Source organism: Camarhynchus parvulus, chromosome 15 (assembly GCF_901933205.1).
Source record: "Camarhynchus parvulus chromosome 15, STF_HiC, whole genome shotgun sequence".
Classification (NCBI taxonomy): Eukaryota; Metazoa; Chordata; class Aves; order Passeriformes; family Thraupidae; genus Camarhynchus; species Camarhynchus parvulus.
In genome coordinates, this window is record NC_044585.1 from 3,088,807 (window position 1) to 3,103,903 (window position 15,097).

Genomic DNA, 15,097 nt, shown 5'->3' on the forward strand with positions numbered 1-15,097 from the left:
TTGAGCAGACTAGGACATAGACTGAGAGTATCTCTGTCTCCATAAAGACACAACTAATTTAAGGGCTGACTACACCACAGCTTTCAAGTTCCTTTAACATCACAGAAAATGCTGCTTTATTGTTAGCAGCTGTCAAGATGCTAAAAATTCAAGGATATGCACAGACCTTGTTAATATTATACCAAAACCCTCAGAATGACTGAACCTCACAACAAAGACTGTTGTCACCTTATTGTAAATCCTCCATACCTGCTCAGTGATTGCTCACATGCAGCTCCTCACAGCACAGCCAACAAACTCCAGCTCTCTCCTCACCCAGCTACCCCACTCTTTTGTAGCACTCTTCTTCTTATTGGACACAGCTGTGGCCTATTAAGGGCAGGCCTGTTCCTAATTTTTGGTGATTAGTGCAGCTGCAACTCCTCAGGTGTGAGATTACCTTCTGCACTATCTTTATTTGCTTACACTCTATCCCTCCACAAAAGATTGCCTGTCAAAGACATGAAAATTGTGGTTCTGGGCAAGAGTAATGCTCAGATGGACACTAATGAAACCCTCACCATGTCAAAAGAGCAGCAAAGAACCTTTTATGCCTTCAAGGACACATAAAGTCCCCCCTGGGGACAGGGGGCAAAGTCACTCAATTTTGAGTTTTTCCATTGGAATTACCCTTGCTTCAAACAATGTTGTGAACTTCAACTAAGCCCCTTTGGTGAATACATCTGGTGTTTTCAAACAATAAATAGGGTATAGCCTAGGATTTTATTTATTTTAGAGAGTGATAGGCAGAAGACATGACTTGGGAGTCACCTATGAGAAACACCAGTTCCAAAATACCTGAATCCTGTGGTCTTCTGAAAAATATTGGAATAAACATGTGCTATTCATCAGCTTTGGTTTCCTCCAGATCACAGTAAGGATTACAAAAAAGCATTTAGCAATCCCAGGGTCCAGGAAATAAAAAAGCTGCTGAAGTGTAAACAAGGATATGGATTGCACTGGAGCACTTGTTTTCTTGCTCCATAGAAAACTCTCTACTGACTCCTACCAAAACACAACCACGAAAACAGGCTCTGCATGTCACTGGCTCATTCACTGGCAGCTGGAAAACAGAGGAGAAGCATCTGCGTTCCTCCTGGGAATGCAATCCACTGCTGCACAGCATCATTCTGCAGGATGCCTTTGGTCTCCACTTGGGATCCTGTGCACCAGGGCAGCAGCCAGTTGAGAGATGCCAGACCTTCTGACTCCCTTGCAAACTACACAATGCTCATGGCTTTGTGATAAAGGGTCTGCACAAGACAGTAACTAAAGTGAGAAAGGAGCCCTTGGCTTTTGAATTAATATTAATAAAAAAGGTAATATTAATATCACCTTAAAATATTAATTTAAAAGGGAACAAAAGACAGGTACTTCTATCAAAAGGGAAATAAACCTACCAACTACTATTTTACTAACCACCCAGAGTGTTTCAATGTAAAAAGGCAATCTTATGCCCAACTTGTACCTTGGTTCCACACGGGCAGTAGGAAGGTGTGTAACTATTTTCACCTTTTTCAGATGTTGTGTTACTCTTTCAGTTGTCAATTTTACTGATATAATAAAGCTAGAATCATCTCTAAGATGATAGAATACATAAATGCACACAAACCTACCATCAAAAATTCTAATACTCTGGATACTTAAAAAGAACCAGTGCACTGCTTTTAAAAAGTATGAGCAGTCATTGTGGGTAATTCTGACCAGTAATAATTATTTCTATCATTAAAAACTATCAGTTCTGATAAATGAGAACTTACATGACCTTTGAGCTAGCTCAGGTGCCAGTGGCAGTCTGGATACAGCTAACTTCTCCTGCTTCTGGGACATACCATGGCAGAAGTGTGCTCAGCACCAATAAACATGCATGTACTCTAACTGTTGGGAGAAAACAAAAACAGTGTTAAGTTTGTGTTCTAGACTTAAGTGAGTTAAATAGAGAAAGGCAGGCTTTAGCAACAAGTATTGCTTCTGTTTGAAGCAGGTAAATATGAAATAGCTACTGGGATAGTCATCTATAAAGCTGATTCGATGATCAGCGCTTCAGAGAAAGGGCTTAGAAGTTGCAATGGACAGAAGCAAACACAAGTCTCTGCACTGATATGGTAAGTTATGTGCTTTACAGCTGTTCAGCAGATTTTGTACCGAGCAAACAACTAAATATAAGGTTTCCCAAACCTTGGGAAACTCCACTTTAATGGAGGTGACCCCACTGCAGGTGCTTTTGGGTTTTGTGGGTTTGGGTTTTTCTTCTTTCAGCACACTATGTTGTGTTCTTTGTTGTCTAACATCTGTCAACTTCTCATTAAACTTTTGATTAAATATGTTTTACCTTGTCAGTGATGTGTTGGATAACTCTATCTCTGCTCCAAACAAAAGACAGGACAGCTCATGTAGAGATAACATCCCTGAAGCAGCATTTTATTTTATTCACTTAATTCCAAAACATTTAATTTAGAAGTCTGGCTTCCCAGTCATCCATCTTAACATGGGCAAATATTGACATAGAGTTGTCAGAATACACAGACAACCAAACAGCCAAAGAGTTTACAAAAAATAAATTCATGATTCTTCAAAACAACTGCAAAAGGTTACAAGTATCAAAACTCTTAGGTAGATGCACTGCATTTAAAGAAACTGTGCACATAAGTTAGAGGCAAAAAAACCAAATTGCTACTGAAACCTCACATTTCAAACAGTTTATTGTAAACTGATGAACAGAGTTGTCATTTCACATCAGCTTAACTGTTTTCTTTGACTGAAAAAAATTTGGGGTGGCTAATTTACTTTGCATGCACAAAATGTACTGCTTAACAGAACTGTCAGCTCATTTCAAACAGAGAACTTTAACTGGAATCTAGTTATCTTCAATCACTTTCCATTAATCTTTTCCGTATTTTCCAATCAACAGGCAAATTAAAAATGCCTCCCTCTGCACTGCTCAAGTGCAACTAAGACAAATAGGGCCAATAAACCAATCAATCCATCAATGCCCATGAAGACTCATCTGAAACTGCTTCTTGATAAAGTGGACAGCAGATCTGAACAGCTGTACAATACAGATATGCTTAGCACTAGATATTTAGTGTGACTGTGGCAAGGAAATATTGGTGATGATGGGGATGGCCAAGTGGATGAAAGAGAGATCAGAGGAAAGCTTATTAATTATTGCCCTCTCCTGCTTCTTCATCCTGCTGATCACTCGTCCACAGAGTGAGGTTATCTCGAAGTAACTGCATGATGAGAGTGGAGTCCTTGTAGGAATCCTCATTTAGTGTGTCCAGCTCTGCTATGGCATCATCAAAGGCTTGTTTGGCTAAAAGGCAGGCCTGCTCAGGGGCATTCTGGATTTCATAGTAGAACACTGAGAAATTGAGTGCCAGCCCAAGCCTGATGGGGTGAGTGGGCTGCATGTGCTCTTTGCTGATTTCAAAAGCCTCTTTATAGGCAGCTTCTGAGGCTTCCACCACACTGTTCTTCTTCTCTCCAGCAGCAACTTCTGCCAAATAGCGGTAGTAATCCCCCTTCATTTTCAGGTAAAAGACCTTGCTCTCATACTGGAAGTCATTGCAGTTCTTGATCAAGTATTTATCTAGGAGAGCCAAAACATCATTGCAGACTGTCTCGAGCTCCTTTTCTATCTTCTCCCTATAGGCTTTAACCTTCTCTAGCTTCTTCTCATTCCCATCTGCCATGGTCTTCTGCTCTATGCTGCTGATGACACGCCAGGAGGACCGTCTGGCTCCCACTACATTCTTGTAGGCTACAGACAGCAGGTTTCTATCCTCGTTTGAGAGGGGCTCATTCAGCTCAGTTACCTGAAAATACAGACAAAGAGCAAATTTAAAGGGTTTGCCCTAGAGAAGAGCGTGCAAACCTCCTTCAATACTTTCATCACAAAGTGCAAGATTCAAAACTTCTTCTAGAACCCAAAATTCCTTCTAGACAGGACTAACTTTATAACATTCAAAGTTTAAAACTGTTCAGCAGTCAGGACTTATAAGAGAGAAATCCTAATAGTTTTGAAGTAATTGAAGGGGTATTTACAAGCCATTGCAAAGAATATTCACTGAATAAAAGTGAGGCAAGCTTGTGTAATGGAGAAGCAATCACAGAGTAAAGCTCAAGTTTTTTAGGAAGTCTGCTCTAATTATACAGACTACACACTTAGTGATGAATTTAAATGAACCTAGAACCAGTTTTTTGAATCTGGAGCACAGCAGTGACACTGGAAGCTGGTGCAATTCTCGCATTTCTGTCTCCTGCTGCCTGTGTCCATTCACCAGCAGAGATGGAAGTGCTGCAGTCACTAAGCTCTGCACAGCACAAATGGCATCAGTGTTCCATGGTCTCTTTCAGACATGCAGTGAGTGATTACAGTGTCATACAAAAGTTACCCTGATTTCTGCTAACTGGCTGCAGACAAATTCCCAGGACAGCAAATCAGGAACTAAGCCATTATCAACTTGGAACTGCTGCTTCAAAAAGCTGAGATTGAAGGATAATACTTCTCATATTGTATATTTAGGCCTATTTCAATTGATGTTTTAATTCAGGCTATCACATCCAAGGTCACTTGAAATTGTTCTACTTTTAAAAATTTATACACATGAAATTAAACTCAAAGGAATTCGGATGAAAAATGTAACTCCTCTACCTTAGCCATATTGCTTTAAAATTAGTCACTAGAATTCTAAGGATATGTACTTTGGTGTGAAAATAAACCTGTCCTTGCTCAGACACTGTTAAAATCATTAACTATTTCTTTTAAAAATGTGCACATTTACACTGCTTGACAGGCACCAGAGTGTTCACAGCCAATACTTACACACTACAAACAATCAAGTCACAAATATTTACACTATTCTGAGACTGCTGGTGTAGGCAGTGAACCTTCTACAAATGTGCTTATTTCCAGATCCAAAAAAATACATTAATTATAACTCTTACACTAAGAGAGAACTTACTTTCAAATTTGGGTTTTGGTCTTAAAATATATTAAGTCAATTAGTTTTATCTCCAAAATTACTTTTCCACAGTTCAGGAACCTGAACTCCCAAAAGACACTGCTCTGCTTGTCCTAACAGAATTAGAGGCAACCTACAGAGGATGAAATGCACAGGAATAAACTCTAATGACATCTTCAGAATCTTCATCATACCTCCCCCAAGCAATATTTTCCTCAACCATCTCCACCACAACCTACCTGGATCGTCTCTAGTTAAGATATTTACAGTTCTTTCACTGCTTAGTGACCAAAATGGGAGCATATAAAGGGAATCCTCACTATAACCCTGGAATTCCTAACTCCACAAGCTAATGAGTGTGCAGTACTCCATCAGCTCAGAAATTAATTCTGTGTGTGATCCCACACAGGCCATACACCAAGCTGAGCTTCTTCCCAAGGAAAACACCCCAAAGTGAAAGTTCCACAACGGAGAGCAGATCCATGACCTGACCCTGTGATTATAGTGGTTCTGTCAGCCAGAGCCAATTCTGAACCAGGTGCTGCAAAAATCCCTGTGCCTGAGCCAGTATAGTCAGGTTAAATTAAAAAAACTTGCCTGATACAAAGTTATGCAGTCCATCATTGTGGAACAAATAGAAACCAACTAATGAATTTTAACCAGATCAATTTCTTGTATCATGTGGGTTCAGAGCTTTATACCAAGAACTGGAAGTTCCATAGCTACAGGTACCCCAGAGAAGGCCATGGGGAAGCCATCTCCCAGCAGGGGAGGGGACTGCTGCCATTAAAGACAACTCATTCCCCTCTCCTACACAAACTTCATCAACCCCAAACCAGACACTCAGGGAGAGGTAACAAAAATATAGTATATCCCACACTTTTAAAGTCCATTTATATATACAGATAAAGCCTACATAACAAACTAGAACCTCAAGCCATTTGTTTCAAAAAATTCAATATTTAAATATATTTCACTGTGTTTCTCACATGACTAATCTTAAAATTCTGTATCTCACATCACACACGTTACCAGTTTTAAAAAGCAAATTATCTTTTACCACTATGTAGCTATATTGGAAAAGCAACATAAATCAATAGAGGTCCTAAGCACCACATATTAGGATTAATAGTGTCCAAAAACCAAAGGGCTTACACAGCTACAATTTTTCATGGTTTCTGGAATTATCTAAACCAAAGGGTACTCAATGCTGAAATCTCAGGACGCTGAAGCGTTTGTTGCATCCACTGAGAACCTTTCACCACACTGACCCCCAAAGCATCTTTCTCCAGTGTGCTGAGAAACAATTCTGTACCTACCGTGTAAGGTTTATTTGAAACAGCTGGAATCCTGGAGCAGCAGTTAATGCAGTGGGAATACCATGCCCCATGGAAGAATGCCATTCACATATGATTGTATTTGCTATTAAAATGACTTTAATAGTTACAAATTAGTGGGTTTAGTAAACTAAAACCAATTATTTGTAACAGCAACTATTTCATTTTCCTCTCCTGTTCACACATTACAATTGAAAATACTGGAATTCTTCCATGAAGAAATGTTTACAACAACAAAAATTTGTATTGAGCAGTAAATCCCTTATTTAAGCTACAACTGCTACTTGGTCTAGCTTTTTTCTTTATAGAAGGAATTGATGGGAATAAAAAATGACTGTTTCTCCAGCTTTATGCTGACAGATGAAGTGGCAGCCTTGCCACTTTTTTCTCCACCAGCAGAGTCAAAAATCAGGAAAATACACTTTCACCAAAACAATCATTTGTTACTTTATGTTTCTGAAGTAACTACCATGCTGTTGGCTACATTCTGTATTGAAAAGTGCAGTAATAACTAAAACTGAAATTAATTGTTCAGATTTCAGTTTACACTGAAAGCACACTACTTTCATATAGCACCTTTAAAAAGTATCAGATGTGTTACATTCAGAGATTTTAAAAAAATTAAACGTTTCAAATATAAATATATATATATAAGCAGATATAAATATAATATAAATATAAAGATATCTTGGAGAATAGATTTCTGAGTTAGAATACTGATTTCCTTCCTTTTGGAGGAAGTCTAAATTCTCTGGATTGCAAGATTACTTCAATATGAAGCTATATGGATTAAAAGCTCTCTGAATTATCTCTCAGTCATTTGCAATCACTGAAAGAGAAGTATGAGCTGTGAGGAGAGCCAGCCCTCAGAACATTCCACAGATTATGCTCAGACCTACAAAATCAACCTCAACACTGAAGAGCATTCTGGAAATTGCTGAGTTGGAGTGAACAACTGGGAAAGCTAAATAACCAACAGATGCTCCATCACAGACATGCAACAGTGTATGAACAGCTCTAAATAAGGGAACTGATGCTTTTAAATTCAGATTGCTGTTGGTATTTTAAAAAGTATCTACAAGTTTCAAGACTCCACTTACAAAGTGTTCTCAAGCTCCCAATTACAGAAGCTCATGATCACACAAATTATTTGTGAGCAGAAATGGCATTACAGATGAGAATACCTCAGCTCCAGATGAATCAAAATTTGTGCAGCAATTAGAACAGTTTGCAGACAAGTGGACATGCATACTAGCTGTAAGTACTTTATTTACACACTTCCTAAAGCAAAGCAACTGTGCTCTCATGGTTTCACATGTGCCCAGAGACCATACATACACTGCAGGTCTGCAGTTCTTGGAGAAATATAAAACTATCTACTAGCAACAGCTAGAAATTGTCTTCTTGAGCAGTACATTTTAGTGGGGTCTCTCTTTCACCTTTTAAAATTACCAACTGAAAGAAGAGTTGTTACTATTACACTGTTTGTATCAAGAACTCTAGAGATAGAATTATAAATAAACCTTATTTTAATGTTTTGTGGCTCTGGTATTGAGATACTCAGAAGTATCACTGTTTTAGAACTGGACTGGTTGTAACATTTATTACAACATAATAGCAAAAGTGAACAAAAGCAGCAAAATTAATGTCTTTTTATTGCCCTCATTTAACGGAGGTGACATTCTTACAACAAAAATGTGGACTCCATTTGAAGCTGCTCTTTTTCAAACTAAAATCATCTTGTGCCTTCAAACAGCAGAACTCTCAAGAGAAACAGTTCCTCTTGGGGCCTTTGGTGTTCAGAGGACAGATCAGCAAGAACAAACCAATTGTAATCTGATATGGAAAGACACTGCTAAGCATCCAGTGGCATTAACATTACCCATAACATTCGGATCGTGTGAATGCTTTGTTTTCAAAGAAGGGACTAGACATAACAGGTTTGAACATTCTACAATTTTATTATGAATCAGTACAGTCAGATCAGTACAAATAATTTTCATTGCTCGGTTCTGAAAGGAGCAGAGTTGCAAATGTAACATTTTTTAAACACATTTCAGTATTCAACAGGGTATGGAATGCACTGAGAAACTGTTACCCTACAAAGAAGAGGCAAAAAGGCAACGTTAAAGCTCGGGAAACGCTCCTGGAACAGGGGATAGCTTTCACACCGGGAGGCAGCTACTCTTTGAGTCACCGATGGTAGTGAGTGAGGCAATAGAAACGTCTAGAAGAGGAAGGGGCTCCCCTCGCTGTGTCCCCAGACAGCCCCCGCCGCAGTGCCCATCCCACGGGACCAGCGCCCCCAGACGCTGGCGGACGCCCAGAAGGGGAGATGCACCCAAGGTGAACCCCAGCACCCCGTCGGGGTGGGAGGGAGGGAGGTGGGCGAGGACGGGCCCCATGTGTAGCGGAGAAGGAATGCACAGCGTTCCCGCCGCCAGGAAAGGCGTGCGCCATTCAAATGGCTGCACTGCGAGCCCGATTGGCGCGGTGGGGAGACGGAGAGGAGGGCATGGGGACAGCCCCACCCCCGGGGCAGGGACAGCCGGGGAGCGGGAGGGCTGCGAGACAGGGAACGGAGGGAATGAGGGGGGAAAGAAAATACATTTTGAAAGGGGGTGCCAGGTCCGGTTTGGACCGGCTCCTCTTTGTCTCATCCCTGCCCAAGGCAGGTAGTACCAGGCACCGCCCCACACGGCGGCGAGCTGTCCCGGCGGGGTGGTCCGGCTCCCGCTCCCGCCCTCCTTTCTTCACCGCGACGGGTGGGAGCCGGCGGCTCGCATCCTCCCCGGCCCCAACCCCGCCTCAGACCGGCCCGCACTTCCTCTCCCTCCCTCCCCCGCCACTACTCCCCTGCACACTCCTCCCCGCGTACGCCCCACGGCCTCCACGCTACCGGCCCCACTCACCGACTTCATGGCCGAGGCCATGTCATCGTATCTCTCCGCCTGCTCGGCCAGGCGGGCTCTCTGCAGCAGCTGCTCTCGGTCCCCCATGGCCGCTTCCGTGGTGGCTGCCGGGCTGGGCTCTGCGCGCCCCTCAGAAAGAGCGGAAGGCGGGCGGGGATGTGCGGCTGGCCGCGCACGGGTGGCGGGAGCAGGAACCGTAAGCGGAGCCGCCCGCTGGGCTGTGCCGGGCTGGGCTGTGCTGTGCCGGGCTCGGCTGGGCTGTGCTGTGCTGTGCTGGCCGCCGCTCCCTCGCCCGCCGGCCGCGCTCCCGGACCGACCGCGGCGTGTGCGGCTCGGAGCCTCGCGCTGCTGCCGCCGCCCGCGCCTGCGCGCCGGGAAGGCAACGAGGGGGCGGAGCCGCGGTGCTGCAGGGGAGGGGAGGGGGCGCCGCTCCCCCGCGCTCTATTTCTAGGTGACGTCACTTGCTATAAATAGCCATGGCGGGGCGCCGGCGGCGGGCCGCGCGTGCGCGCTGGGAGTGCTGCATTTTCCTGCTGCAAAGGTGGAGGTGGGCGGGGGGCGCGGGCACTGCGGGACGGGGCACGGCCCGGGCTCGGGCACTGACACCGCCACCGCCTCACCGGGCCTGCTTGGCCTCGCCCGAGGCACGGGCGGGCCGCCGCTGGCTGACCGCGGCCGGGGTGACCACGCTCCGCGTTCACGTGTGTGACCCTACCCAGCCCCAGGGCTGCTTTGTGCGGCCGCAGCCCGCAGTGGTGGCACGGCCGTGCCTCTGTGGGGGAAATGAGCGAATCTCGCATCCCGGCTGCCTTCAAACAGCCCGAGCTGTGGGGGTGGGACCACGGACCAATTCTACTACCTTACCTAAGAGATGCAGCTACATTCAATTTTACTACGTATTTTAATGTGTAATAGTCAAGCTCTTCTTTCATAAATTGACAGACTACCATTCTTACATTAAAATTATCTCAAGGTAAGAACCTTGCACAAACAACAAACTGCTGCTGGTGTCCACAGGAACGCTGGGAGCCACGTTACTCATCTCTGACAATAAATCATGGGTTAACTTTCCCATTCAACCCTGGGCAGCATTTAAACACGCCTGCACTGCTGAAGGTGTGGGGAGCCAAAGGTTTGCTCACCTGCAGGCAGTTCAGCACCAGAGCACCTGTGGCGATTTCAGCTCCCATCTGTCCTCACCCCCAAAGAGAAGGAGAGAAAGTCCACGAGCACACCGGGAAGCAGGGCCAGGGCTGCTCTGTCCCGACCTCCCCACTACCCTCGGTACTCTCACGACTTCAAAGGAGTCAATCCAGTCCCTGGTGTCAGACAAAAGTTTTCAGCCTTAACTCTAATGCTGCTGGTTTTTGTGCATTAAACCTTAATGCCATTTAAAATAAATGCTGTGGTTTTAAAAGGGATTAGATTAATACTGCTGGTTAAAAGACATAAATAAATATGACAAACAAGAATAAACTATAGTTATATGTAATAAGGCATGAAAGATAAAACTTAGCAAGTTATAATGACTGCCAGAACATTCTGGAAACAGCACTTGCAGTAGTGTGAAGCACATACACCACTGTGCACTCATCCCAGCAAGCCAAATGGGGCTTTTTCCTACTGGGATTTTGTTTTCAGTGTTTCTAAGAGAAGGCAGTGACATCCAAAACCTGAACAGAATGAATCCCAAGCATCAGTTCAATTTATTATCATAATTATTTTAAAACTTGCATTGATTTTACCTTAGAATAACTGTTTAGGTATATACAGCAAAGATGTGACTTTGAAAATACACGATTCCATGTAAAAATACAAATTTTAATGCATCTGACCCTTAGGCAAGAGTAGTGAGAGATGTGCCAATCCTCCTTGCCCAGTTCACTTCAGTTGGGAACCTTTGCAGTTGGAATCATTTCTCAGCAGAGATTAGTCAGTTCGCAAAGGATTCCAACAACTCTGGAAATATGTAGGGTTTACCAGCAGCTTTCTAGTCTTGCACAGCAGCTTCAGACTCCCCATGGAAATGGATTACAAAGTATTTTTAAAACCAGTTATTCACCCACTGAACCAATCTGCATTAATCTTCCAAATATATGTGGATATATCTACACATGCACAAAACATTCTCATTAAATGCTTTGGTTTCCTTAATTGAGGCTTCTGTAAAACAGCTATTTCTCAGTCTAAAGCATCTGAAAAATTCCTAACCTTGAATCCACGAGGTCATGTGTAACCTCACTGCTCTAAAACCAGATACACATCTAAATTCAACAGTTTCAAGAAAAAGTGCTACAATAAGGCAAGATTGTGTGCAGCATTTCCACAGTGTGACTGTAACCTAAAGAAAGGGAAGAGATTGAATTTCACATCCAAGGCCTGGGGAGAGCACCTCTATTCCCCTGTGCACAGTGCCCAGTGCTCTGCATCTCCACCCTCAGTAGAGGCTCCACGGTTACACAGAGGTACAAATAAACAGAAATTAGAGCTCACACAGTGAGTTTTATAACCTCCTACAATATTTATGAGTCATAATGTCTTAAAACAAAACTGGAAAGGAAAAGAAAAAATCAGCAGGCCTTCTATTAGAGTGCTGAATGGGGTGCAAGCAGTGCCTGCCTGTGGTTCCCCTGCTGAGCTCAGACACCAGGCATCACTCCGTGACTCCCAGCAGCACTCAGGAATACTGCTCTCATGAGGCAGGACTGAGAATTGTTCCCAAAGTGACCACACCCAGCAAGAATTTGTAGATGGAGAAATTTATGGCACTGAAAATTGCACTATGACCTCAGGCAGTGGCTGTGCTCCACAGGCAGATCTGATTATTGGACAGCACCCATGTTCCATAAATAGCTTCCTGCTGAAATGCCATTCCAGTTCAGGGCTCACTCGCACAGGGGCACTGGGGACACCACAGCTGGCTCAGAGGTGTCTCCCCAGTGCTGATGTTCAGCTGCAGGGACACTGCTGGAGAGGCAGCACCACAAGGAAACCACCGTGGGCCATCCCCAGGCTTTCCCCACGGTGGAAAACCTCCCCTTGTGTGGTCCTTGAAGCACTGAGTGAGCACACAGACTTTGTGTCACTCTTTCCAAGACTCACGGAACTACAGCAGTGCTGCTAGAAAGTCCCTGCCACTAACATCTTCCTGATCCCTGGAGAAAATGATCTTCCCTCTCCTTTCTGCAGCAAGGAAATGTTTTATTTAGGGAACTGCTAAATGATGAAAGTCTTGGGGACAAGATACTGAAAAACAGAGAGAGAGAAGAGAAACCACCCACTGGTGGGGGAGGTTAACCAGCTTCCACATCACAGCAAATGAAGTAGAGACAACTGGGGAAGGGAAAGAGATGGAGTTTGTTAACATCTGGTCTTGGAAATACTTGTGACTGGCCCTTACATGGGGCATGATGCTCAGACAGTGCTGCAGGACAGATTCTTCCAGAGGCTTAGGACTATCTGTAATTTTTATTGTGTGAATTCTAGCAGCACATTCCCCCAGTAAAGTGAGATAAATGTGCACCAGGAGGAGAGATGGTGTAACCAGTGACAAGATCAGAGCACGAGATAGCAGTGGGTGTAGCTGTAGCGTGATGATTCTCTCCCAAACCACAAGGGACTGTAATTTCAGTGACATACTTCTAGCCAAACCATACAGCACACTTTAACAAGCCTCTAGGCTGTCACAGTGTGTGAAAATATTCTACTCTTTGTCATATTTCAATTTCATATTAATCATGAATCACTCACAGAACCTCCCTCATAACTCAAGGGTAAATCCTAGAATGAAGAAAGATGACACTGCCTGAGTGCTGCTCAGCAGCAGCAACAGGGTTCATGCCATGCCTTGTGGTGAAGTACTCTGTGTATCTATTAACCTACCCTTTAAAACAGAAGGGTACCGATTTGTACAAAACCTGTGAAGCTCTTGCTCTCTCATGGGAAAGGCGAGGTCTGTACCCCAAAGCCTGTTTGGGATCACTGCAGTGCATTAATACCATTCAGTATTCACACACAGTAGCCTTTTGCATGTTCAAAATCCTGTGCAGACACAAACTGATAAAACCTCAGAACTCTCTGGCAAAATGTGCTATCTTCCAGCACCTGCTCATTTCAGAGTCCAGTGAGGAAACAGCACTATGTCTGAATAAAAGATGATGGCAGCTTTTCCTTGCCAGAATGATTCAGGGATATGCACAGGGGGTTGTCAAGCATGCTCAGTTGTGGGGGTTCCTTTAAGTGGTGAGAACACGGGAGCTAATTGAAAGCAGCTTTAACTCCTCATAAGCTACTTCAGACTAGAGTGTTTGCTAGTCCTGCCCAGATAGAAGAATGCAGTTTTACTCTTTATATAATGAGGGGAAAGTAACCAGGATTCAGAAGCTTCAACAGGAAAACATGAAAAAGCCTGCTTATCAGCAGCTGCCAGCAGAGCACCATTTTGAAAAGAGGCTCTACAGGTAAGAGGAAAAAGAAACAACCTGTGTTAGAAAATACTGGAAGTAAAGGAACAATATGAACACAAAATAACTCAATCCTACGATTTCTGGAACCTCTCTGAAAGACACCTCGTGCTGAGCATAAACAATTAAGGACTCAGCATCAACAGCCACATTTGAAAAATAAGACCAGATCTGTCTTAACAAATGAATTTTTACTACCCTTCAACCTTTACCAAAGTGGATTAGTTTGACTTAGAACTGGATTAAATCCCACTGAAAATGATTGATCTGAAACAATGACCTTTCACTGTAGAACATAACATGAAAGACTTTGGGGATAAGACTAATGAAGTGCAGAGATAAAACAAAATGCCTTTGCCGACATTTCCAAAAGTGGCCTCTTATTCTGGGTGCCCTACTTGAGTCACTGCACAAAGTGCTCGTTTCCTCTAAAAATGAGGCCCCAAGAAAGCTGAGCCAGGCATCCAGAATGAGGGACTGCCTGAAAACACTTCCTTGGAGCTGTCTCCCCCAGCATTTGTCCTGAGTGGGTGTTGCGTGCACCAGTGACAGAAAGCAGAACTGCCAAAGGGACTTGAGCAGGAAAAGCTGCTGCTCACATCCTCCATCCCCTGTAGCAAGGACATGGATCAATTCAGGGAAGTTTCCATGGCAGTTCCTGTGCAGCACCTTCACACAGCCATTTCCACAGCACACTCCAGGGCAGAACCACCCTCAGCCTCCCACCTTGCCAGGCTCAGGGCTGTCTGCTGAACTGCCAAGAGAAAAGCCACCTCTAGCAACAGTGCCGGAAAAATGGATGCTGCCTATTGGGAGAGTGTCCCTCTCACCTCAGGGAGGGTCAAGTAACAGAACTTCTGAAAGTCCTCCTAGATTTCCATTCCCTTTCTGTGACCTATCAAGACATAGAGGCACTGTACTTTGGGCCCTCATATGCATTTTAAGATAAAAATACCTTTGGGTTTTTTCTATCTAGGGCAAGCTCCTTCCTTTGCTAGGCCAAGCCATGTGGAGGAGGAGGAATGACAACAGCAGGTACAGCACATTCAGCTCAGGGCAGGTCAGCCACGTGCTCAGCGTGCTTCCAAGTACAGCTCCAAGGAAGAACAACAAAAACACATCCAGAGCTTGCTCCAGATGGTAGGATAGGGAAAGCAGAACATGATGGGGACACGAATCACATCTAGGAAACCAGAAAGAGGTAAGACACAAATTGAACAGATTGCTACCCCAATGTGAATACAATGGAAAGAACTCCACTAGGCTCTCCTTGAGAGACTAACTCCAGCCAGCAGCACAGGCAGAGGAGGTCAAAAGCACTACTGGCATTCAGCCGAGATCCACTTTTCTCTTCCCCTGCTGCATGGCCAGGCACCCCA

At 44.1% G+C, this 15,097-nt stretch overlaps 1 protein-coding gene across 1 annotated transcript; it reads right to left on the reverse strand.

The window, feature by feature from the left end:
* Positions 1–2,433: 2,433 nt before the first annotated feature.
* YWHAH (tyrosine 3-monooxygenase/tryptophan 5-monooxygenase activation protein eta) lies at positions 2,434–9,623 on the reverse strand. Its single transcript, XM_030958682.1, has 2 exons — positions 9,256–9,623; positions 2,434–3,857 (listed from the first exon to the last, which is right to left on the reverse strand). The coding sequence occupies exons 1-2, from the start codon at positions 9,340–9,342 to the stop codon at positions 3,201–3,203; spliced, it is 744 nt and encodes a 247-aa protein (XP_030814542.1). The 5' UTR covers positions 9,343–9,623; the 3' UTR covers positions 2,434–3,200.
* Between the last annotated feature and the right edge of the window lie 5,474 nt (positions 9,624–15,097).